The sequence below is a fragment of the Thalassophryne amazonica genome, chromosome 15, assembly GCF_902500255.1.
Source record: "Thalassophryne amazonica chromosome 15, fThaAma1.1, whole genome shotgun sequence".
Classification (NCBI taxonomy): domain Eukaryota; kingdom Metazoa; phylum Chordata; class Actinopteri; order Batrachoidiformes; family Batrachoididae; genus Thalassophryne; species Thalassophryne amazonica.
In genome coordinates this window covers 11,653,989-11,681,087 of record NC_047117.1, presented here as the reverse complement: position 1 = coordinate 11,681,087, position 27,099 = coordinate 11,653,989, and the positions used below count along the sequence as shown (strand labels likewise).

Here is a 27,099-nt window from a genome sequence, read left to right as displayed (position 1 = left end):
GATCTCGTTAATATTTTAGGTTTGAAGTATTATGAACATTTGGATCTTTTAATCAAGCAGTTAGGGATGGGCAACACAACCTAAAAATCCTATCAAGGTATTTTTCACTTTTTGCACAGTGACTGTATTATATCACCATATTACTCATTTTGGACTATATGACCCCTTTAATAATTTAATGATTTTCTTGTTTGAGCAAGAGTTTAACCTGGATTATTTTCATTTTCAAATCTGCTCCTTCAGGGTTAAAATCTGGATTAAAAAAAAATAATAATTCATGAATCAAACATTTTTTACAGTTTTACATGGAACAAATACATGCCTGTGTTTAATTCATGGTCATTAAGGCTTAAACGAGCACAGCGCAAAGTTCTGTTACTTCAAACAACAGAATCACAGTTTCACACCGTTTCTATGACTGTTACGCCTTCATAAGGCAGTTCTATCTGTAAGTAAATTATTTCACAGGTGTGTTGACTCACCTGTGGAGCTCAGCTGAACAAGAAAAAAACCTGGACCTGTGATCATCACAGGTCTCAGTCTCAATGCTGATCACAGAGGCAGATGTGCCAAAATGACTGATATTTGGCATGTTTTTGTTATTGTTTTGTCAGCGTATTTTTTTTGTTGGTGTCATTAATATAACAAGGTGTTGCAAGTCTTGCCAGTATCACACCAGTGTTGAGTGTGACACTGGTGTGCTGTCCTTCTGTACAATCAATCATTATATTCCTGCCAACATAAACATCTCACACTAAGGATAGGTCTAGTTTCTGCAGGACTTACCAGCCCACTCCAACATGTCCTCAATAGACTTTGCTGCTCCGGGTACCAGCCTGCTCTGATCAGTGTCCTCCAGTCGCAGGATAAAACAGCCGCCATACTTTTTGGCAAAGATATAATTGTACAAAGCGGTGCGGAGACCTCCGAGGTGTAAAAAGCCTGCAGCAGCACAAAGCAAAGTACTGTTAAAACATCAGAAACTCTCAGAAATAAATAACTTCATTGGCTCCAAGTCTGATGTGGTGTGCATGTTATCTTACACTGTTAAACAGCACCTGCAGTCTTCACAGGTGAAACCCAAGGCTAACACCAAGTGGAAACATACAGAGCTTTTAATGTTTAAATAGTTGATGTCAAATTTGGATTAATGGCTTCCTCTTCGTTGACAGTGTTACATTTCTATCTGAGGCCTCCGACCTCCTCAGTTGATCTTGCACTTTTAGAAGAAACCTTTGGTAATTCTTGGATGTTCATTTGGGCCTCCTTCCACAATGATATAAAAGTCTGCACAGTTCCAACCTTCAGGTACTTTAAGTACCCCAGTCAGCAGTTAGATATGGATGAATAACTTGACCAAAGTAACCACTTAGATTTTTTGGTGCCTGTGACACATACTTGTGTACCCTGACTGTGAAACAGCCCAATAACAAACAACCGTGCGGGTTTAGATCAGGGAGGTCATTCCTCCCAACCACACCCCTCCAGGTGTCTCTGTCATTGCCCACGTGTGTGTTGAAGTCCCCCAGCAGAACAATGGAATCCCCCACTGCCCCATGCAGGACTCCAGCCAAGGAGTCTCTCCCACCTGCAACCCTCTCATCTACCGGGGCCTCACGCACAAGCTCCGGCTCCTTCCCCCACAGCGAGGTGACATTCCACGCCTACAGAGCTAGCTTCTACAGCGCAGGTCTGGTCCATTGAGGCCCTTGACTTTCACTGCCACCCATGGGACAGCGCACCCAACCTCAGTGGTTCCCCCTGTGGGTGGTGAGCTCGCAATTAAGAAGCTTTTAAAAGTAATTCCATCAATTTCATAAATCTTCTGGAATACTATGATGTTTCATCTTGGTGTATGTACGTAAATAGTTGACCAAGAAAATCTTACATAGTGGGAAAAGAAAGTGAAATAAATCTAACTTATTATTAAATAACTTTCTGTGGGACAGTATGACTGATAAAATTAAGTATGAGCACAGGAAAACCGTGCTGACTGTTTTTAATCCAAGGTACATGTCAACTCATGACTGCAACTGTATGTTCTATTTAACACACCTAGATGGAAACTCTAGGAAACAAATAAACTGTCTTTTCATAAACTGGTTTTCTGTCACTTATTCAGGTAGAGGTCACGGTGGCACCAGATGAAGCAGCTCACCCTACACTTCCCTACTCTCTGCAAAGTCCTATAAATCTGGGGTTATAAAGAAAGGGCTGTTAGGATTTGGCAGAGGCATTCATTCTCTGCCCTCGCGTTTCTCATATGGTAGGTCTAATCCGCTAACAAAGTGGTGCAGTAAGCAAGAATGGTGTTTTTCAGTGGTGCTCTCTGTTGATAACAAAAACAAAGATGCAGACACAAACTTCATGCCAGCAACAATCCACAAGCTTGTACGTGTCTGCTCAGCAGACAACAAAAGTATACAGAACTCCCACCTCCCCCCGTGCCAACTAGTGTGTTCATTATCATCATTTGATATGGGCGCACATTCCTGAACCGTCCAATAGGTGCCTTTCTGTTCTTTAATTCTGATTTAATTTCCTGTTCTGTTGTATATTTCGTCTGATATTGTGATATCTGGCTTCACACAGCCATTGTACACCTCATCAATTTCCTATTCAAAACACCTGTGTTTCAAAACATTTAAGCAGTGGTTCGAGTTATTTGCAGCCCCGGCTGTAAGTAACTCCATGTAACAGTTTTCAATTTTGCACTGTAGAGCACCTTTTTTTCTGAAATGCTACTGGGGGCCATATTTCAGAGCGTGAACAAATAAGCTGTATGGTCGTATGGATTGGAAGACTTGTTTGGGGCTTTAGCTAGTCATTTATCTGCTCTCTGCCTGGTAGAGTTTGGTGCATCAATCAATGCAGCAATAGAAGATTTAGTGACAGAACATTTTGTCATTATGAGTCAGTTATTCACTCCTAGTAATAGCTACAGGTATAGAAGACGGAATGCTTTTGATTGGCTGGCTGACATCACTTGACAATCCCTATCCCATTTGATTTGTTTACCCTCACCCTAATGCTACTTCCATCTTCTTTTTTTTTTTTTGAAATTTACAAACATGAATGGCACTGTGACTTAGTGGTTTGCACTGTTGCCTCAGGTGCTCCAGCTTCCTCCCCCTTCCAAAGACATGCAGGTTATTTGAATTAGAATCTTTAAATTGATCATAGGTGTGAATGTGTTGGTCTGTGTATACATGTCGCCTTTACATCGTAACTGGCATCTAGAAAAATGCTGAGTAAAGGCAAACAAAAAGGAAGGCATACTCTTGAATCAAGCAGGAATGAATCAAGGCAAGATACATCCTCACATGTCTCTCTTGCTTTCCTAAAATGCATTTTATATGGTGAGACAGTTTAAATTCATTATTGAAACACACATAAGATGGGATATGCTACAGTAAAGGGTTTAAGTTATCCATATAAAATAAGAATATGATAAATATCAAAGGTCAGAATGCCATTTAGGTATATCGAATTATATCCAGTTTTTAATATACAGCCAAAATCTTTGGGACACAGGGTATTACCAAAAAAGGGGGGAAAACAAAGTTTCAACCATTTTACTGCAAAAGACAAAGGTCTACCTCAAAAATGAAACATTATTTTATGAAATTCTGTAACAAGGCAAATGGTTTGAATTATTTTCAGATGGGTCTCTTTTGCCTTTGAGGGAATAGTCCATTTAAAGTTGTACAGCCCTTCAAATTTCAGAAAAATAACATTTATTTTCTACTGAAATCCAAACATTATAATGCAGGTTTATTTTTGTAACATGTTGCAAAGTTACCGCTCATTTTACTGAAGCGAGCATATTTATCAGAAGGGGAATTCCACAGCAAATACTGTCTCTTCCTTTAAACGTCATTGTGCAAATGAACTGCAGGAGGAAACGCGTGTGCACATGCGTGCATGCCTGACGTTTTTCAAATACTTGTGACCTGACCCAGTTGCTTGATGTGTGTTCAAGGGGCGTGTACGCAAGCATCTGTAAGATACCTTATAAATCACTTCAGAGGTGTTGTCTTATTTCAAAAACAGCATGTTTTAGATTGAGAAGTGTCTATTTCTTACTAACATTTACAAAATATATGAGAAACATATTTGATTTATACAGAAGTAAGCCATTTTGGAGCGTTTTCTGCCATCTTGGTTCATTTTGTTTGAGCAAGCACCCAGCTGACATCATGCTGCCTTTCTTTACTCTGATTGGCAGTCAGCTTGTCCTTGTCAGCATCCTATTGCAGCTTGGGGGGAAGCTCCAACGTGATCTATGACGTTGTTACCAAATGTATGTCATGGCATCTGATTGCTTGAATTTCTACCCATCAGGGGCTGAAATTCTAAACTGTTTCAAGAGAGCAAATTTTTATCATATTGGCAATATCATATTACAAATGCTAAGGAATAAAATTATATTGGTGCCAAAGATAATATTTTTTATGACTTAAATCCAAAATCAAGCAAACAAAAAATACAAAGGCCGTACAGCTTTAATAAATTGAAAATATGAAGAGCTACAGGGCGGTTACTCATCTGAATCAAACTTACTGTACTTATGCTTTTCACACAGCCTGAGCATGTACTGATTAACAATGACTAAACAAGCCAGAGGTGGAGAAAAAACGGAATAAACGATAAAATTAATGGAAGTAGCCTGCTGTGAGTATGCACACTTTGATAATAATAATGTAATTGTTGATGTCAGATGTGCTGATTACGTTGTAGAGAAGAACACGGCTTCAAACACAGCGGAAAGTTTCCAGGTGAATGCATGTCTGAAGCCAGTTTTGGGTGAGAATCTTACCGGTGGGACTGGGTGCGAATCTCACCCTCACCTCACCGCGAACCGAGGAGCAACACCTCACATCACACACCTCAACCTGACGTTTAAAGCGTCTGTTCCTGTTGGGAAACGCTCTCAGTGTCGGCCAAATGTTCACGAAATACCGCGGACGTAATCTCAGACAACACGACATGATAACAGGTTAGTCAGAAATCAAAGAAAATGTAAATAAAAGGCATTTTGACACGTCGCATCTTACAGCGGCTAAATTGGCTAAAATAGCTTTTCTTTTTCACTGCGTTATTAGAGATTGTTCAATCAAGTGTATTGGTGCCTTACCGCCACCGTGTGGACAGAACAGTAACATACAATTGAATCGCTACGGGGTAATGTTTGTTTTTAACACTTTCAACTCAGTGTTAAAAACACATCAGCAAACTTTAAAGGCATCCATGATGATGATGAGAAAAATTAAACAAATGAGTGAAACAATCATGTGAGAGCCAAAATTCTTGCTGGTTGGTAGGTGATTAAATAATTATTTCATGCAGTAAAATGCAAATTAATTATTTAATGATATAAAATCATATAATGTGATTTTCTGATTTTTTTTTCCCTTTTTTTAAGATTCTGTCTCACAGTTGAAGTGTACCTACAATAAAAATTACAGACCTCACTTTTCTTGGTAGGTGGGGAAACGTGCAAAATCGACAGTGGATCAAATCTTTATTTGCCTCGCTGTATGTGTGTGTGTATATATATTTGGTATATTGTGTACATAGCCTTTTTAGTGTTCTTTTTGTTTCATATACTTGTCTATTTTTGTCTTTTGTCACTTGTTTGCGCTTTCCTGTTTATGCTGCTATAACAAGCAAATTTCCCAATAAAATTTATATTTCAACAAAAGTGGCTGTGACATTTCCACCAAAGCACCACTAGGTGACTGTTTAGCCTCAGGAAACAGCTGCTTCAAAATGAGCATCAGTTTCCTCATGTACCCACACAGAAATCCAATCATGTTAACAAATACTGTGTGCAAAAGTGTTTTTTAGTTCTCACAGGTGAAATTCTGGATTCACTCATTCAAATCTGTGTGACGTTGAATGCAGTCAACATTAAACTCCAACTATATTTAACTGTAGAAAGAATATGGAACTGATTTTGCAGAAATTTTGGAGGATGCCTCTGGACATGGATCCAAATCATCTGCCACATTTGTGTTTATTTATTTGTCTGTCTATTAACAGGATTATCTCTAAATTACTGCACAGATTTTGATGAAATTTTCACCACAGATAATTATTAAGGCATGGAAGACTCCATTAAATTTCAGAGTTGATCTGGATCCGGATCCAGATTCTGGATCAAGATTTCTCTTTATATAGGTTTTGAAGGATTATATTAAAAAAAAAAAAAAAAAAAAAAAACTTCACGGATTCTCACCAAATTTTCACCACACATTGGTGTTAGGCCTTGGAAGACCCCATTCAATTTTTTGAGGTGATCTGGATCTGGATCAGGCTTTCACTTGGTAGACTTGTAAGGATTACGTCAAAACTACTTCATTGATACAACATCATGATGTAAAACCAAGATCAGGAAGAAGACACTATTTTGTTCAGCATGTGAATTAAATATCAGATTGCAACATCTTGATCAGTCGGACCATTCTGGATCAGTGTGCAATTTTTGCATTGTGCTGCGGAATCCGGATCCAGGTAAATTCCGGGTCACGATGTGAATCACATATCTTTTATTTTGAGTCTTCGTCAATGCTTGCTCTTGTTTATTAATCAGATAATTTCCCCTTTCTGGGAGCGGGCAGGTCACTGAGTTGTGTCTTGTTCTGTCATTCTGTTTTAGATGGCGGACCTGGATGGGCGTCTCGTGGGTCAGTCCTTTTCTTCTTTGGCTACGGGACTGTCCTCTCTGGGTTCACTTGCAGCTTTTGCCAGCTGGTTTGACTGCAGTGCTTCTGTAGGACCGTGGGATCCGTCTCCTCCACTCAGTGCACATACACCAGTTGCACCAAGCTCCATGCCAACTTGATAGTGGTTGGACTGGTTTATTTGGTTTACACTACACTGTACATTCCACTCGCTTCTCTTTTGTCCCGGATAAAACGCTTCCTGCAATAGTGGTGTTGATAGTCTTAAACCAGACCAACTTGATCTGTTTGTACTCAGGTCTTGTTTCCTTATTTATACCCACATTTATTTTAAGAATCTGAAATATTAATACAAACACTTCACATTTATGATTTCATGCCTTCCTTTTTGTCTTCTTAATTGTGGAAACATACATTCGCTCACAATGCAAATGGTGTGGGTGTGTGTGTGTGTGTGTGTGTGTGTGTGTGTGTGGGTGAGTGTCAACATGAATTTGACATATTATTGCAGGAAGTGTTGCTTTAACCCCGCCCCCTTTGCACCAATAAGTCATCATCACCTTGTCGCCTCTTTGCATGTTACACAAGCTGTCAGAACGAGAGATGATCAACTGCACTTTCCAGCATCTACCTTAAGGACGAGCAATATACGGTACGCTTTGATTTCATATTATTAATGACTGAACTATAAATGTCTGTATTGCCAGTTTGTAAGTAATCTCTCATCTCTGATTCAATGATCTCACTGATTTATGCTAAATAGAGATGAACAGAGTCCTGTTTTGACATCAAAGTGAGTTCATCACTTATTTAAGGTGGTATAAACTGCTTTGTCGTGTGTCGCTCCACCTTGGTAACAGTGAACCTTCTGGGGATTTTAGATGTGAGCTGTACAGAGTATTATGCCATTTACTTGTGTTTCAGTTTGCTCAGCCCAGTTTGAATTTTTCCAGCAATAAAAAAAATCAAAGAGAAAATTACCTTTCTTTTATATTTTACAACAGTTTAAAAAAAAAAGAACACCTGATAAAATTAAATAATTTAATGTGTAACATTTTAACAATCAAACATCTAGATAAGTCACTTATCAGAATTATTAAACTATTAAAGTAATGGTGTATTTGAAATATTTAGCATTATTTCTAATTTATAGCTTTGCAATGAGAATATCAAGTGTTTGGAGATACTCAATAACTGCATTTGATTAAAAGAAAAAAGATATTTAGCGCTAACTGCATTTTCTTGATAACTAGTGTAGCATCAGTTGAAGTGGATACATCAGCCAGAAGCAATAGTTTACCCATGGATGAAGGAGAATTGTGTCCCAAAACATGTATTTTATGAATATTTATTTGTACAATATATATATACTCAACAAAAATATAAACGCAACACTTTTGGTTTTGCTCCCATTTTGTATGAGACAAAGATCAAAGATCTAAAACTTTTTCCACATACACAATATCACCATTTCCCTCAAATATTGTTCACAAACCAGTCGAAATCTGTGATAGTGAGCACTTCTCCTTCGCTGAGATAATCCATCCCACCTCACAGGTGTGCCATATCAAGATGCTGATTAGACACCATGATTAGTGCACAGGTGTGCCTTAGACTGCCCACAATAAAAGGCCACTCTGAAAGGTGCAGTTTTGTTTTATTGGGGGGGATACCAGTCAGTATCTGGTGTGACCACCATTTGCCTCATGCAGTGCAACACAGCTCCTTCGCATCATCCGTGAAGAGAACACCTCTCCAACGTGCCAAACGCCAGCGAATGTGAGCATTTGCCCACTCAAGTCGGTTACGACGACGAACTGGAGTGAGGTCGAGACCCCAATGAGGATGACGAGCATGCAGATGAGCTTCCCTGAGACGGTTTCTGACAGTTTGTGCAGAAATTCTTTGGTTATGCAAACCAATTGTTTCAGCAGCTGTCCGAGTGGCTGGTCTCAGATGATCTTGGAGGTGAACATGCTGGATGTGGAGGTCCTGGGCTGGTGTGGTTACACGTGGTCTGCGGTTGTGAGGCTGGTTGGATGTACTGCCAAATTCTCTGAAACGCCTTTGGAGACAGCTTATGGTAGAGAAATGAACATTCAATACACGAGCAACAGCTCTGGTTGACATTCCTGCTGTCAGCATGCCAATTGCAGGCCTTTTATTGTGGGCAGTCTAAGGCACACCTGTGCACTAATCATGGTGTCTAATCAGCATCTTGATATGGCACACCTGTGAGGTGGGATGGATTATCTCAGCAAAGGAGAAGTGCTCACTATCACAGATTTCGACTGGTTTGTGAACAATATTTGAGGGAAATGGTGATATTGTGTATGTGGAAAAAGTTTTAGATCTTTGAGTTCATCTCATACAAAATGGGAGCAAAACCAAAAGTGTTGCATTTATATTTTTGTTGAGTGTATGTTTCAGTTTTTAAGGTTCATGTAGATACAGGCTTGAATATTTTTTTTTCTTATCATTGTCAAAATAAATAAATAGATAAGTGTTAAGAGCTCTTGCATCCACATCAACATCATGAGCAAAATGTTTTTTGTTTTTTCACTGATTATAAACAATATTTTTCCACAAATATTAATAAAAATACAGTTTATAGTTTTGAGTTATTCTGCTTAAAATAACAATAAAAGACATAACAAATACATTGGTAACTGATATAATGAATTGTTTTAACATGATTACTCAAAAAAAAAAAAAAATGAACCAACAAGGTTGGGTTTGTGTGAAATTCTATAGTAAATTTGGGAAGTTTAAAAATCATTTAAATGTTTTGGTAAAACAGTTAGTGAAAAAGTGTGTGAACCTCAGCAGGTGAGTTAGTCAGTTCAAACGGGTCGTCTATGCCTAGTAAATGAATGCAGGTATTGTCTTCATGCCAATGCTGTTTTTTTTTTTTTTTTTCTTTTTTGTATTTGTGATTTTGTGCTTATATTTGTTTGAGTTTCACCATGAAGATTCGAAATTATCTTAATTCACCCAATGTCATAGTCAATGACTAATGGTATCTGACTAGTCGACTAATGAAAATCATTAGTCGACTAGTCAGATACCATTAGTCCCAACCCTAGTTACCTTTGGCTGCTCCGGCGTCCTCCCACATCCAAAGACATGCAGGTTTGGTGGACTGGAAACTTTAAAGATTGTCCGTAGGTTTGCATGTGGGTGTGACTGTGTTTGTTTGTCTGTATATGACCCTGTGACAGGCTGGCGTCCTGTCCAGGTTGTGACCCCGCCTCACGCCCTGTGACTGCTGGGATGGGCTCCAGCCCCCTGTGACCCTTAACTGGAGTAAGCGGTTGAAGATGTGTGAGTGATTTTGTGCCCTTTATCATGGTGACTTTACTGAATCTGACTAATTCTACAAACATTTTTTTGAGTACTTTGAAAGTGATTTTGAAGTTTATGAGTAACAAAGAATGTGAATTGTATTTAGCTCCAGCTGCCAGAGTTACAAGAATGAATCCTGAGCAAACACTTACACTTTAACCAACTGTTTATTCTAGCATAATGGGGCACTTTCAAAGAGAGGCTCTAAACGAGGGAATCTCTGGTGCATTTCAAAAGTGTGTGTGTGTGTGTGTGTGTGTGTGTGTGTGTGTGTGTGTGTGTGTGTGCGCGAGAGAGAGAGAGTTAAGAAGAAGTAGGAAAACAAGATGGCTATTATTTATCTCATTAGTGGCATGGCTGGAAGATCTGGACTGACATAAATTGAGTAACTTGGATCCCAGTGAGTGTATGTCTAACTAAAACTGACTGGAAAAGTGATGATTTGCTTTAAAAAGGATCCTTAAATCTTGTTTGTCCAATTAGTGATGTCCTCACTGCAAAAACTGTCCCTCTCAAAATAAGACAAATAAGCTGAAATCTAGGCCACACTGAAAAAAGAGAATGTTTGAACCAACTTTAAAAAAGTGTTACAATTTGTAAAACCTGAATGAATTAAGTTGTTTGAACTTAAGTTTGAAAGTTAAATCAACTCGAACTTAAAAATTTAAGTTCAAACAACTTAATTCATTCAGGTTTTTTACAAATTGTAACACTTTTTAAAGTTGGTTCAAACATTCTCTTTTTCAGTGTAGTTGTCTTGTTTTAAGCAACAAAAAAAAAAAAATCTGCCAATGGGGTAAGAATAATTTACTTGGTTAGAATTCACAAAACTAGCAAAATGTCCAGGCACTGAATAATCAAAATGTGCCTTAAAACTAGATAAAATTCTTATTTTAAGATTAGCCTCTGTCTTAAAATAAGGAAAACAATCTTGTTCCTTTGCTTGGAAAAACATATTAAGAAAAAGTGAGATATATTTTCCCAAAATAAGACATTTTTTCTTATGTAAAAAAAAAAAAAATGCTTGACAAGATCATTTTTTTCTAAGTCGAATTTTCTATAAACAAGTCTTTTTTTTTTACTTTGTTAGATATCAGTTTTTGCAGTGCTGTGGAAACTGAGGGACTGTGTATAAAAATGGCTGTAATTCTAAAATGGCCAGCGTGATCATTTTGTTAAACACCTTGAGTTAAAGCTGAAAGAGGACATGACAAGCACATCTTGACTTTCATTTAAACTCCATTGTGGTGGGGTACCGAGGCAAAATTACAAAAATTGTGCCACTTTCCAAATAGTTACAGCTTTGACTGTAGCTCTGATATTGGCATTTTTTGTAATTATGGAAATTTTGTCTTCTAATTATTTTTGAACAAACTGTGATGCTGATTTAATAGTATAAGCAAACTTGAAAGCGCCTGTATGACTAATTTGAAAATATTTCAGGCAATACTGTATATTTGGTTTATAATGTGTACTACAGAGACATCGGCAGAGATTCACAATCAACATCTTACTGAACAGGATCAGTGTGTTCCAGTGATTTTTTTTGTTCTTTGTTTGGATATGAATGGTGTAGAATTTCATCATTCTTTCCACTGATGCACCCATTCTCTCCTGAGCTCTGTGTCACTGTATAAAAGGTCATTTTGTCACACAAAGGAAAATTTGACAGACCCGCCCTGATTCCTATCTGCTGTAGGCTCTGCCACCTCCAGGCCTTATTTCACAAGCTCCAAGAATGATGTCACAATTAAAAAAAAAAAAAAAAGCCTAACACACTGTAATTTATTCATCTTTGACAGACTGTAATTTCAACAGTGTTGTCAAATTAACTTTAAAAAGTTACTTTTTTAGTTGTTTTATACAGTTACTTCATTGGCAGCTTTATGCAATTACTTTATTAGAAGCTGCTGAAAACTTGCAACTAATCAGTAATGTAACTAATAAGGTAACTAGTAATCTAACTTGGTGACTCTTAAGATTGAGCAATCAGCAAAGTAACTAATAGTTACTTTACTGAGTACTAAACTTAAAAATAACCATGTTAGATTATGAGTTACTTTATTAATTACATTCAGCAGCTGCCGACAAGTTGTCCACAGCTGCTGATGAAGTAACCGTATAAAGTAACTGTAAAGTATAACTGTATAAAGTAACTAATTAAGTAACTTTTCAAAGTTGCTTTGGCAACACTGGATTTCAGGGAGTTAAGTTATAATATCAATGATTTGAATTTGGCCAAATGCTGTTCTTATCTTCTGCAAAATAACTAAATGTCTTTACTAAAGCAGTGCCTCAGTGTAGTTTTGAAATTTATGTGCTACAGTTAGAAATATAATCATTTAGGGAGGTGATGGTCTAGTGGTTAAAGAGTTGGGCTTGAGACCAGAGGATCCTCGGTTCAAATCCCAGCCTGACTGGAAAATCACTAAGGGCACTTGGGCAAGGTCTTTAATCCCCTAGTTGCTAGTTGTAGTGGGCACCTTGTATGGCAGCACCCTGACATCAGGGTGAATGTGAGGCATTATTGTAAAGCGCTTTGAGCATCTGATGCAGATTGAAAAGCACTACATAAAATGCAGTCCATTTACCATTTACTGCTTTTCTCTACAACTATCGACACAAGATTCTTTGAATAGTATGTTGTTAGAAAATCCAAAGTTCAGCCAATCATGGTTTCATTGGTCATGTGACACTGAGACCAATCCAAAGAAGAAGAAAAAGAAGTGATACATTGCTGAACATTTGATGATTGAGACAGGGATCGATCGCTTCTCCCTGCTTTTCTGTTTTGAGGTTGAATTTTTTTTTTTTTTTTAGGTTGAATGTTTGCAATTGAAATTTTTTAGGTTGAACTTTTGAGGTAGAACTTATTTTTAGGTTGAAAGTTTTTTAGGTTGAGGTTTTTGAGGCTGAATATTTTGATGCTAATAAATTCAACCTTAAAAATTCAAATTCAAACTCTGATGCAACAGATTTACTTATAATCATACGAGGTCTGTCAATAAAGTATAGGTCCTTTTTTATTTTTTTCAAAAACTATATGGATTTCATTCATATGTTTTTACGTCAGACATGCTTGAACCCTCGTGCGCATGCGTGAGTTTTTCCACGCCTGTCGGTATATATAATCGTATATATGCCTCGTATATATAATCCATATATAATCCGTCAGTATAAAAAATGCATCTGGAGCAGGCTCGGGGTTGAGTCCAAATTTGCCAATGCCAATTCAACAAAAATATAAACGCAACACTTTTGGTTTTGCTCCCATTTTGTATGAGATGAACTCAAAGATCTAAAACTTTTTCCACATACACAATATCACCATTTCCCTCAAATATTGTTCACAAACCAGTCTAAATCTATGATAGTGAGCACTTCTCCTTTGCTGAGATAATCCATCCCACCTCACAGGTGTGCCATATCAAGATGCTGATTAGACACCATGATTAGTGCACAGGTGTGCCTTAGACTGCCCACAATAAAAGGCCACTCTGAAAGGTGCAGTTTTGTTTTATTGAGGGGGGGGATACCAGTCAGTATCTGGTGTGACCACCATTTGCCTCATGCACTGCAACACATCTCCTTCGCATAGAGTTGAAGAGAACACCTCTCCAACGTGCCAAACGCCAGCGAATGTGAGCATTTGCCCACTCAAGTTGGTTACGACGACGAACTGGAGTCAGGTCGAGACCCCGATGAGGACGACGAGCATGCAGATGAGCTTCCCTGAGACGGTTTCTGACAGTTTGTGCAGAAATTCTTTGGTTATGCAAACCGATTGTTTCAGCAGCTGTCCGAGTTGCTGGTCTCAGACGATCTTGGAGGTGAACATGCTGGATGTGAAGGTCCTGGGCTGGTGTGGTTACACGTGGTCTGCGGTTGTGAGGCTGGTTGGATGTACTGCCAAATTCTCTGAAACGCCTTTGGAGACGGCTTATGGTAGAGACATGAACATTCAATACAGGAGCAACAGCTCTGGTTGACATTCCTGCTGTCAGCATGCCAATTGCACGCTCCCTCAAATCTTGCGACATCTGTGGCATTGTGCTGTGTGATAAACCTGCACCTTTCAGAGTGGCCTTTTATTGTGGACAGTCTAAGGCACACCTGTGCACTAATCATGGAGTCTAATCAACATCTTGGTATGGCACACCTGTGAGGTGGGATGGATTATCTCAACAAAGGAGAAGTGCTCACTATCACAGATTTAGACTGGTTTGTGAACAATATTTGAGAGAAATGGTGATATTGTGTATGTGGAAAAAGTTTTAGATCTTTGAGTTCATCTCATACAAAATGGGAGCAAAACCAAAAGTGTTGCGTTTATATTTTTGTTGAGTATAGTTCTACTCCAGTTCACAAGTATTACAAAAATCATTATATTTAATTACAGCTCATTAAACCTTAGTTCAAATTGACAGCCTATTTATTACAGTGTTTATCATGGGAAAGCTTATCTTCTTCTTTGTCTTTCGGCTGTTCCCGTTAGGGGTCGCCACAGCAGATCAATCGTTTCCATCTCACCCTGTCCTCTGTATCTTCCTCTGTCACACCAACCAGCTGCATGTCCTCTCTCAGCACATCCATGAATCTCCTCTTTGGTCTCCCTCTTCTCCTCCTGCCTGGTGGCTCCATCCTCAGCATCCTTCTCCCTATATACCCTGGGTACCTCCTCTGCACATGTCCAAACCATCTCAATCTCGCCTCTCTGACTTTGTCTCCAAACCGTCCCACCTGAGCTGTCCCTCTGATATGTTCATTCCTAATCTTGTCCATTCTTGTCACTCCCAAAGAGAATCTCAACATCTTCAGCTCTGCCACCTCCAGCTCTGCCTCATGTCTTTTTGTTAGTGCCACTGTCTCTAAACCATACAACATAGCTGGTCTCACTACTGTTTTGTAAACTTTCCCCTTCATTCTTGCTGATATTCTTCGGTCACAAATCACTCCTGCCACCTTTCTCCACCCACTCCACCCTGCCTGTACTCTCTTCTTCACCTCTCTACCACACTCTCCATTACTTTGAACAGTTGACCCCAAATATTTAAACTCGTCTACTTTCACCACTTCTACTCCTTGTAACTGCACGATTCCTCTGGGCTCCCTCTCATTCACACACATGTACTCAGTCTTGCTTCTACTGACTTTCATTCCCCTTCTCTCCAAAGCATATCTCCACTTCTCCAGACTAGACTCAACTTGCTCTCTACTCTCACTACAGATCACAATGTCATCTGCAAACATCATAATCCATGGGGATTCCTGTCTGATCTCATCCGTCAACCTGTCAATCACCACTGCAAACAAGAAAGGACTCAGAGCTGATCCTTGGTGTAATCCCACCTCCACCTTGAATGAGTCTGTCATTCCGACTGTGCATCTCACCGCTGTCACACTATTCTTGTACATGTCCTGCACTACCCTAACATACTTCTCTGCCACTCCAGACTTCCTCATACAATACCACAACTCTTCTCTTGGCACCCTATCATAAGCTTTTTCTAAGTCCACAAACACACAATGTAACTCTTTCTGTCCTTCTCTGTACTTTTCCAACAGTATTCTCAGAGAAAACATTGCATCTGTAGTGCTCTTTCTCGGCATGAAACCATATTGCTGCTCACAGATCTTCACCTGTTTTCTAAGCCTAGCTTCTACTACTCTTTCCCATAACTTCATGCTGTGGCTGATCAGCTCCTTTGCCTTTGCCCCTTCTCTTTTCGCCTTACGCCGCATCTCCTTGTACTCCTGTCTACTTTCTTCATCTCTCTGACTATCCCAAAACGTTTTCGCCAACCTCTTTCTCCTTATGCTTTCCTGGACCTCTTCATTCCACCACCAAGTCTCCTTGTCTTCCTTCCACTGTCCAGATGTCATACCCAGTACTGCCCTAGCTGTCTCCCTCACCACATCTGCAGTACTTTTCCAGTTGTCCAAAATTGCTTCCCCTCCAACTAGTGCTTCTCTCACCTGCTCGCTAAATTTCACACAACAGTCTTCCTCCTTCAGCTTCCACCATCTGATCTTTTGTTGAGCTCTCACTCTCTTCTTCTTCTTTACCTCTAAAGTCATCCTACAAACAGCCATCCTATGCTGTCTAGTGACACTCTCTCCTGCTACCACCTTACAGTCTGTGATTTCTTTTAGCTTGCATCTCCTATAAAGAATGTAGTCCACCTGTGTGCACCTTCCTCCACTCTTATATGTTACCCTGTGCTCCTCCCTTTTCTTAAAGTAGGTATTCATCACAGCCATTTCCATCCTTTTTGCAAAATCAACTACCATCTGTCCTTCCCCATTCCTATCCTTGATACCATATCTACCAATTACTTCCTCATCACCTCTGTTCCCTTCACCAACATGCCCATTGAAGTCTGCTCCTATCACCACTCTTTCATGCTTGGGCACACTCTCCACCACCTCATCTAACACACTCCAGAAATCTTCTTTCTCCTTCATCTCACAACCTACCTGTGGGGCATATGCACTGATGATATTCATCATCACCCCTTCAATTTCCAACTTCACACTCATCACCCTGTCAGACACTCGCTTAACCTCCAACACACTTTTAACATAAATGACATTTAGTTTTGTGGTGGAAATATAGTGGTATATTGATAATTAATGGAACTGAACATAATTGAAATTGAACAAAAATTTCAATTGATTAGTTCTAAAATCTCCAGCACTGTGAATTTTGCCTGAATTCTGATTTCAATTTCAAATCTGCCTTGAACACTCCAGTCTAATTTTTATTGACATGGTACACTTAAAACACTTAGTATACTTGATCAAGTTAATTAAACATCTAAATCTTTGTTTTTTTTTTTATTGTTGCACAGTTTTTTTCACAAGATTAAAGTGTCTTATGGATCCAGAAAATCGATTTTAAAATCTTAAAAGTTTTCAATGCATGTTGAAGGAATAATTGTTGAAAATCTGTATCACATATAATATGTAAGTCCCTTCAGCTTCTTCCTTGTTTTCACTCTGGGTCACCACAGCAGATCTGCATGTTGGTTTGGCACAAGTGTTCCGCCAGATGCCCTTCATGACGCAACTCCACAATACATGGAAAATGGGCAGGGGTTGCCTTGAACTGGGAACCTTCCGCACTGGAAAACAAACACATTTACTCACTTGGGCACTACCCCTCAGTATCACATGCGCTAAGTACAAAATACCTATATGGTCATATTTTTACTGGTGTGTTGGAGGTAGTTTTACTTCAGATTAAAGTTGGATACAAGCTGTTTGCTTCTCAAGTCTTAACATTAAAGGACACTTTATATTTGAATACTTCAGCCACTTTCTTCTATGGGGACATGTGATTAGGCTGGGATAGGTTCCAGCCCCCCTCATGACCCTAGTTTTACTTCAGATTAAAGTTGGATACAAGCTGTTTGCTTCTCAAGTCTTAACATTAAAGGACACTTTATATTTGAATACTTCAGCCACTTTCTTCTATGGGGACATGTGATTAGGCTGGGATAGGTTCCAGCCCCCCTCATGACCCTAAACTGCCATAACCAGGTTTAGAAAATAGATGGATGGAAATGTTTTGGTATGTCACAGCATTTAATCAACCAGTCAGAATTAGTTGAAAGGTAACATGGTTTCTGAGTGTAAAAACATCTTCAGAGGACAAGAAAGACTAATTCACCAGCTGCACTTGTAGAGTTTGACGGTGGGTTAGATCTAGACCTTACTCGTGTACGGTGCTTTGAGGTAATTTCTGTTTTTGTTTGGCTATGTAATGAAAATTTAATTGAATATATCACCTGATTGTCCCAATTTTCTTCCCAGTGATCCTTCTCCACTATACCCTTCCACTACCTGAGACTTGAGGTGCCATGGGGTCGCGCCACCTTTTCTTATTGGTTTATGTTCTGGGGAGCTGCTGGGGTAAGTTTAGAAGTGTTAAGAACCACTGAAACGAAACTGTGACTGTGCTGAAAACTGTTAATTCTACCTTGGATAAATTAATCATACAATACTTACTTTATAAAATGGGAAGTGCAAGCAGTGGACGATAAAATAGATTGTCTTTTATCTTCAGAGTGGGCTTCCTCTACCAGCTTAGTTTTCCCAAATAGTAAGGGGAACATGTTAGGTCAGATACAGGGGTGCAAAGAAATAAGAACAGGTGACTGCAGAGGGAACAAAATAGACCAAAATGGACCACTATTTACACAAATGACTAATTCCTAAATTGTTAATGTGATATTTTTGTAGAACCCCTTGAATTAAAGTCTACATTACACTCCAACCTTGATTGTTTCACTTCAACACCATAAATGTTATCGCTGTGCAAATATTTCTGGACCCAATTGCATAAATATCAACATGCAGCTTAAATCATGTCAATTAAAATGTCTTAAATACAATGAAATATAGTGAAAACCCATGAAAATCTAGAGTTTGTTCTAAAAATGAACTGTTCTGTTTTAACAGGGATATCAAGTCTGCAAGGGTAAGATCAGATCATTTAAACAGTCACTTTGTCATATGTATATTTCAATGGCAGTAGAGCAGAAGATGCAACGATTTGCTCTCTTTTGTTTCTAAATATTTGTTGTGTCATTGATGTAAAGACATTCCAATGAAGCCTGCATGACTCAAGACTCCTGCAATTGGGTGAGTCGACACACAAGAATTTTCACATGATCCTGCACACAGTTTGGATTTCAGTCTGTTATGAAACCATTACACGAAACTGAATTTCTAACATTCGTACAAGCTAGAGGAATATTGTCACCTTTTCCGTCCATGCATCCCTCACTTTCGGGACACTTGTCAGAAATCAAATTGTTCCATTTCAGCTCGGCATTTTTAAGATATATGTTATGTAACCTATTGATTTTGGGTTCACAAGGTCAAAAGTCTAGTTGTGTATATGTGTATATGTATACCTGACATAGGCAGGCGGGGGCTCAATGAGATGATTTACCCCTACATTCCAAAGAATGTGAGGAGATCCACCAAAAGTTGTCATTTGCTATTCATCATACTATGTTTTATAGTTTCAGCTTCCTACATTGTTTGACTGATCTGGTGCTATTGCGCCCCCAGTGTCCACAGCACTCGTGAGATATTGTTTGTGCACTGCAAAGGGGCCAATTGTCAGACTTCACACCACTCCCATAATGCAAGATGTTGGGATTTTTCCTCATATTTGATTTGTTTTGGTATGATAGGTCCACCTTTGTGTTATGTTTCCCCCCTCGGGTGTGAACTCACAATCTCTGGGATAGAAGACAGCGACTCTAACCATGGGGCTAAAACTCACGGGTCCCACCGTCTGCTGGTAGAGTGTCTTTTGGTGTCGGGGAGTGAGGTTTTCTGGCTACACAGCACTCCGGCTTGCCTCCGTCACACTAGTATAAAATGGATCATCCAGAAACCAGAACATGTTCACACTGAAGGAAGGAAAATAGCCCCAACTATAGGAGAGCAGTGTCTGCCTTGACTGTCACTTGTTTATTGTGCATTGCGTGTGTGTCCATGTATGTGTTATTTGACGTTTACTTGGCCATTCACTGCTGCCCCGCCAGTAAATAGTGATGCTGTATGTAGCCCCACCAAGAAATCCCTCTGGACCCACCACTGATTGTGACCAAATTTGGTAAGTATGTTGGGTCCCCTGAATACTTCAACCCTATTGGTTTTGGGGTTAGAAGGTTAAACAGAAGGTCACTGGAAGTATTTTAAAACCTGTTGAAGGGTAACATGTTCACTCTGCAATCCCTGTTTTTATTTATTAAAAACTACACTTCCATATTGCTCACGTTTCTTTGTTTCATCATTTGAAGGTGCCTGACTCAACCTCACACTTTCTCCAATGTGTGGGTCTGCCTTCGACAGACACGGGAAGAGACCACATGCGGAGGCTGAAGGGAATAATTGAGGCATCGATGGATGTTTATTCCTTCATGGTACTAGATTAGATTAGATTACAGATTAGATAGAACTTTATTGATCCCTTGGGAAGACTCCCTCAGGGAAACTGAGATTCCAGCAACATTGTATAGCAGCACACAGGGTAAGAATCATACAGAGTATGAAACGTGAAAGTAAAAAAGGCAAACAGTTTGCAAATATAAATACAGAATATAAATACCAAACATACTGGTTTAGTGGCTACTACTGTTCCTCTCATTCCTGACCCCTGTCTTCCTGTTACTCCTCCTACTACTCAGAGTTAGCACCACAAACAGAATATCCAACAGACACACAGTGGAAGAAGTGTTGCAACAAATTCCAGCATCATCATCTGCCTGTGCCAAGTGAAATGATTTTATATTCCACTGTGCATCTTTTTATCTATATCACAGACATCCAGCATGGCAAGAGTACCTCTTATGAGCCTGGAGGGGGAGCTGAAACTTTACCCGGGAGTAGATGCTTTCCAAAATGAAACCCTGGTCCAGATGTGGCTGGAGATCAAGATCAAACCACTTCTGAGATCAATCAGCAAACAGTTCCTAACCTGCCTCAGCATCAAGAACTTCAGCTGTTCCACCTACCACACTGTGTACGTCTGTGTTTACCTCGACGCATCTGTCTGTTAGCTACGGCCGTCGTGCCAGCAGGCATCTCACCGTCTCATATCTTCATGCAGGGTAAAGGAGCTCAGCTACCATTTCTCTGAGATGGATCCAGTGAGACAAAAATGGATCTACACCTTCTTCATGTACCCCTTCCTGTCTAGTGGAAGAGTAGCTGGTAACGCTTCTTTGTTGAGAACTTCAGCAAAGGTGTACATGGTTAAAAAATATTCTACATCATGTTGGCAGAAATGAAACGCTGACTTAAATATCCCAACATCTGAAAATGTTTTAAAATGCTTGCACTGCTACAGTGGTGACACCTAGTGGCCAGTGACCCCCCTTACCTGTGAATTTCTAGCTCCGCCCATCAGGTGCCTGAGCTCACAGCCCTCTAAATATGCTATTTTAATTATGGAAAATGTTGAAAATTCTTTTAAATCAGCACTTGGTTCTGTTGATAGACAGACGTCACTGTCTATCACTGTCAGTTTCTGAATAATTACCAAAGTCAGGAGTACTGGAAACTTGTCTTTGTACAAATAAAATAAGCAGTCGATCGAGAGCTCCAGACTCAACATCATAAAACTCTAATTATATTTGTTTATTTTTGCAATTCTACTTTATAGATGAAATATCATCATGGTGATTTTATGCTGAGAGGTGCATGTGGAATTTGGAATGTGGAAATTTTTTTCAGCAAATGCAGTATTTCTGCAAGTGTATTTCACATTGACGGTGCACTATGGGTTTTTTAACTTTGAAAATGCAAGAAAACCTGTTGAAAGTGTCAGAATGATAAATACTGTAGGTGCTGCCTATAGTAGTTGTACATTGTTTTTGTAGAACCAAGAATCCAAGCAAAATTGGAACAGCAGTCATAATGCAGAACTCCTCCGTGGTCCAATGATTATTATTATAATAATGTTTATACATAAATAAATAAATCAATTAATTAAATATAAATCTAATGCAGTTTGTTTTGGTTTTTTTAGACTAATAATTATGGTGAACATTATGATTATTATTGCCCAGTCATAATGATAGCAATTGCTGTTATTGTATTTTAATAAATGTATTAAAATTAGTTAAATAATTTTTAACTAGTCCTTTTGTCAAATCGACAGGTGCATGTGATTTAACTTTTTAAGCCACTTACTGCGTATTTACGTTTAACTTGCAAATAAATTTGCAAGTTGAGATTTACATGGTGATGTCATTAAACTGTACAAATTTATAGGTGTGTACTTCTTCCTACCCTTTTTTGTGTTAATTTAGTTTGAAATAAATTCATTAATTCATCCATTCATTCACAATGTCTTTTGCAGGTTGTATGAGTCCGGGACAAAGCAGTGAGGAGTGGCTGCAGAAGAACTTTGGTGCGTTCAAAGTCATGGCCCGTATGAAGGACATTTCAACACTCAACATTACCTTCCATGCTGTGAGTGAAATGGAATTTGTTCCTCATTTAGAATATTTTCAGACAACCTTATGAGGAATCAAATCGTTTCAGTGTTGAATCAAATATCTCTCAGGTTGAAGTTTTACATTCGTATTCATATCAAAGTGAAATGACACATACTGATTTCATCAGTGTAACTCCTGAGTTGCACTGATGAACAAAAATTGTTGCTTTTCCACTGTTAGTATTGTTTTCATCCTCATTCCTTCACCGACTTGTTTGTATCTTCACCACAGTTGGAGGTTCTTCACCTGCTCACCCAGGAGCAGAAGGCCGAGCTGCTTCTGAGGCCTGAAGTTGCAGGTTTAAACAATGACACCTTGAACCTGGTCTTTCACAGTTTGACAGGAGGCAAAGACCCTCAACCCACCATCAGACCTGCTGAGATCCAAAACTTGAGCAGCACTGGTTACTCACTCGGCTACACTCCCATACTGACATATTACCCGTACCCACCACCAACGCCAGAGGACACCCTCAAAGAGGTACAACGGTGTCTCCAATCAGCCGCAGAAGCCTGAAACTCCTTCAGAGCTGTCATGAGCAGCTTGGTGGTTTCCTACACTAATATCCTTCTTCCATGGTCACTCAGTTTAGAGAACTGCTTACTCCCATTTCAGTGAAGTTAAATACATTACATTAGGTACTTAGAAATGTTCATGTATCCTTCCTGTGACCTTTCTAAAGAAATCTGGCTGCAAAAGTCATGATTTAGTTGTTATACCAAATGGTACCCATTCGTGTTCATTCCATTATTTTGGTTTTGATATTTTATATTTAATTTATATCATGGTGAAGAGATTTTTTTCACTATAAGTATAATATTAGAAATTTGAATAAAGAAAAGTTTGAATTAAAAAATTAATATCATAATATCATAAGTTGATTTTTGGCTGTCAGTCCATCTTTACTTTTGCCAAAAGATAACTTCTAAAATTAAATGAATAAACATTCAAGCCCTTGTCACACATTTGAAACAGGTTCTGTCTTCATTTAGCAGGTGATGTGAGCATTTCAGGGCTTCTGTACATTTCCAACTTGAAACCAAAATACAGTTTAAAAAAAAAAAAAAAAAAGCATTTATAAATGTCAGAAATGCATGATTTTAATATGAGCATATGCATTTTTGCTCTTCAAAATGCCTTTTTTAACAGGTGCAACATATACTCCAGTGCGACTTATATATGGGGTTTTGTTCATTAAGAGGCCTTTCTAACAGGTGCAACTTATATTCCAGTGCAATTTATATATGCGTTTTTTGCTTTTCAAGATGCCTTTTTTAGCAGGTGCAACTTATACTCCAGTGTGACTCATATATGGGTTTTTCCTCTTCAAGAGGCCTCTTTAACCCAGGCCCGGATCCAGACTGGTTTGGGCCGATGCAGTTGCATCAGTCAATATTTTTACGGATTGTTCGTCATTGGTAAAAAAAAAAAAAATCTTGAATAATCCCGAATAGTGCTGAACGTGTCTCCGTGGTGAACACGGCTTTTCGGTGGTTTTCATGTCAACCTATAGTCCGTAAATTATACGGATTTTTCCGAGTTTCAGAGTCATATGGGCGTACAAATAAAGTCGGATATTCAGGGTTTGGTCTGCAGCGGCTCTGAAATCAACCGTTTCTGCAGCGCAACTCCACTTTGAAGCCGTGAACCACTGAATCACTAGCTCATTGGTTCTTTGATTCGCTGCTCGTCAGATATGGCAAGTCTGCTTCTTAACCCCTCTCAAAGCCATTAAAATACCGTAAGTCACTTTTGTGTGGATTAAAGTCACTAACTGGGACTCTTGTCTTGTTGCAGTCAAGAAATGAGAATCGTCCTCTGTTCCGTTGGCACAGCTCCAAACGCTGCATGGCTCTCTGCCAAGACAGAGTCCGATCAGAATTAATGACTTCAAAACGAATTGCCGCTTTAAATAAAATGACACCTCTTTCCAAACGTTGTAATACAGACAAGAAACTACAACTGACTAAAATGTTTTTTCCTCCCAAAATGAAACGTGCTGTATTTTTTACAAATTACATCCTGAAGTGAAGCACAGCAGCTGTAAGAATCAGCTCAGATATATGGAAAGACATTTATGTCAATAATGTCTGAAAGGAAATGCTTTTGACAAAAACTACAGATTTTGTTTATTCCTATTTATGTCCAGAGATCAAGCATCCACCATGTAGAGTTTATTATGTCCAAACTTTAAGGATCCATTGACCAATTTCATATTTATTTACTTTAAGACTCAATAAAATGTTCAATTTCAATTCATTTTCAATTTAATCGGTTTATAAAGTGCCAAATCACAACAAAATCTAAATATACTAAAACAAATACATCACAATTGTACACATATCACAATTGTGATATGTGTACAATTGTGATGTATTTATTTCAGGTATAGTTGAAAGATTTTGGCAATAAATTTGATCCTGTTTACAGTCAATTTTTGTTATAGTGTTGTTTTTTTAGGACATTATATTTATACAAATAAGAAGTGTTCACTATGGTCCATGAAGTATAATAAATATATTAAAAGAAGTGTGACAGTGTATGTTGCACACGAATAAAAGAATGAAGATTATTGAATAACAAGACGCATACGATTTTTATTTTATCATTGGGCAAAAATGCATCTGGATCCAGCCCTGTAACAGGTGCGACTTATACTCTGGTGTGACTTGCAGTCCATAAAATATGGTAGTAATCATAGCTACGATAGATTAAAATGGACCTTTTAAACTAAAAGTCCTAATTATCTTATATCTGTCAACACTCATTCTGAATATCCAAGATAACGAGGACAAAAGTCAGGTGTAATGATACAATTTAGCATTACAGATTGATTGCTTTTTGTAAGTAACATTTGGTCATATCTTTGGTATTTTAAAATGCACCTCTGAAACTCAACCTGATAAAATGATTAAACATCATTTGTCTCATGCAAATTAGCGCTGAGCTGCCATGTCTTACAAAAAAGCTTAGTTTTTGATATATGGTTCTCAATGATCACAACAATAACAACAATAATGTTTGGTCGACTTGCAGACTGCAGCTGAGCTCATGGGGGCTTTCAGACCCATCGGGAGTTTGATTCATGGATTTGTGTCCTTCACCCGTCAGGTATAATTGCTTCCACGCGTTTGTACTTGAATGCCTCCTCTGTGAAATGCCCCTGACCTCCTGTGCTTTTCAGAGGAATTTGTCAGAAATAAGAAGTACGACTCTGACCCAATTCCTGCTCAACTGGACCCTAGCAGAGATGGCAAACATGTACAGGGAGCAAGACCCACCTGTAGCTCCAGAGAGGCCAAAGTTTGATGTGACAGATGTAGAGGACTGGTACCAGCAGGTTGTCGTGCCGCTGTTATTGAGGTTCTTGCCAAAGGAGGAGGTCCTGATGCATGAAAACATCAAGCTGGCCTTCAACAGATTATTGTGAGTCCAGATCTCCTCATCACATGTCAGTATTTATTTAGATCATGTTGTAATTTTGGTGAAGTGCAGCACCAGGGTAGTAGTGCAGCACATAAGTGAATATTTACTGAGGGATCCTTCAAATGGTGATGCAAGCACCAAATTTGGCACACATACTCCTTACTCTTACTCTTTTAAAAATGCCAGGTACCCACGTGAACTTTCAATAGACGGCCAAGAAGGGGTCAATTGAAGTATTACACAGGGGTCAAAATTTAAAAATGTTCCAGTCATATTGAAAGGTATTCCATATTATTTGTCTGATCATAAAGATTCCAAAAAGGTATAGTTTGGACTATCTGTGAATGAATGTTCCGGAGTTATGGGGTAAAAACAGCAAGACAGTGACAAAGGTCAATTTCAATTTGTACAGGGGTCAAAAGTTAAAGTTGCTCCAATTTTGGTAAAAAGTGATGCAAATTATTAGTTGGGTGAATACAGTTTTAAAAAGGGATAGTTTGCATCATGTATCATGTTTAGTTATCATGTTACAGGGTAGCATATGTCACATGTCATAGAATCCAATGGATGCTGATATTGTTTAACCTTTACTTTGCAAACCAAGCACACAACACAGTCAAAACTATTCCATTTATTAATCCTATTAGCTCAACCAGTAATTTGCACCACATTTTACCAAAATTGGAGCAACTTTAACTTTTGACCCCTGTACAAACTGAAATTGACCTTTCGCAGTGTTCTTGCTGTTTTTACCCCATAACTCCAGACCATTCATTCACAGATAGTCCAAACTATACCTTTTTGGAATCTTTATGATCACACAAATAATATGGAATACCTTTCAATATGATTGGAGCATTTTTAAATTTTGACCCCTGTGTAATACTTCAATTGACCCCTTCTTGGCCGCCTATTGAAAGTTCACGTGGGTACCCGGCATTTTTAAAAGAGTAATGTCTAAGGAGTATGTGTGCCAAATTTGGTGCTTGCATCACCATTTGAAGCATTTTTTTTTCAGTTATCCGCTGCACTATAGATAATTCTGAAGGTATTATACACCGGGCCTGAAGTTTTGGAAATGTATCAGGCTTTCTGAACCAGTACCAAACTATAAAATATCTGGGTTGGTGCCAGTTGTGATTATTTGAATTTGCTCCAGACATTCCTTGTGTGCTTTCGTCATTATGTTTCCAGTAGCAACAGGTTGCTGTTTTCTGTATTTTCTTCACAAAAAGCTCTGATAAGGGAGGAGCTGTTGAAAAACTGCTCAAATTCTGCAAGGTCCAGATATTTTTCAGAGCAATTTCAGCATGTTTGTCAGCTTGTTCTCTTCTGCGCCCATGAGGCCAGTAAAGAAATTGTCTGATACAATGTGAGATTTTTGAGAGTGTGTTTTTGAATGCATGATTTGTGCAGCTTTTTAGACTCCTTCGGGGACAAATCACACATCTGAACTCCAGGATGTCTGCAGCATCACCCTGGATGAGCGAACATGCGGAGTGAGAATTTTAAACGCATAAATCATAATAGATGTTTGAGGTTTTGTGTTTAAGTTCTGAGGCTTTTCTTGTTAAAGAAGTTGGCACTCCTTCTGAACTCATCTCTTTTTTTCTTTCTTT

The 27,099-nt window shown here is 38.7% G+C and overlaps 2 protein-coding genes across 5 annotated transcripts in view; one reads left to right on the top strand and one right to left on the bottom strand.

The window, feature by feature from the left end:
- Nucleotides 1–5,094, bottom strand: part of ears2 (glutamyl-tRNA synthetase 2, mitochondrial) — a 37,177-nt gene extending 32,083 nt beyond the window's left edge. For both annotated transcript variants that reach the window (XM_034188866.1, XM_034188867.1), the window contains exons 1-2: nt 4,820–5,094; nt 787–942 (exon numbers count right to left, since the gene is read on the bottom strand). In XM_034188866.1, coding sequence (XP_034044757.1) covers nt 787–942; nt 4,820–4,991 — 328 coding nt within the window. In that variant the 5' untranslated portion in view covers nt 4,992–5,094. The remainder of the gene's footprint in view (nt 1–786; nt 943–4,819) is intronic.
- A 2,141-nt stretch (nt 5,095–7,235) lies between these two features.
- Nucleotides 7,236–26,970, top strand: mslnb (mesothelin b). Of its 3 annotated transcripts, none has more exons than XM_034188750.1 (12): nt 7,236–7,338; nt 17,847–17,945; nt 18,495–18,513; nt 18,635–18,677; nt 19,853–19,975; nt 20,375–20,574; nt 20,662–20,765; nt 21,916–22,028; nt 22,286–22,534; nt 25,091–25,165; nt 25,239–25,480; nt 26,897–26,970. In XM_034188750.1, the coding sequence occupies exons 2-12, from the start codon at nt 17,894–17,896 to the stop codon at nt 26,931–26,933; spliced, it is 1,257 nt and encodes a 418-aa protein (XP_034044641.1). In that variant the 5' UTR covers nt 7,236–7,338; nt 17,847–17,893; the 3' UTR covers nt 26,934–26,970. The 3 variants fall into 3 exon arrangements, with proteins under 3 accessions (XP_034044641.1, XP_034044642.1, XP_034044640.1); XM_034188751.1 differs by lacking the exon at nt 7,236–7,338 and adding an exon at nt 9,934–9,992; XM_034188749.1 differs by lacking the exon at nt 7,236–7,338 and adding an exon at nt 9,951–10,010.
- Nucleotides 26,971–27,099: the final 129 nt, after the last annotated feature.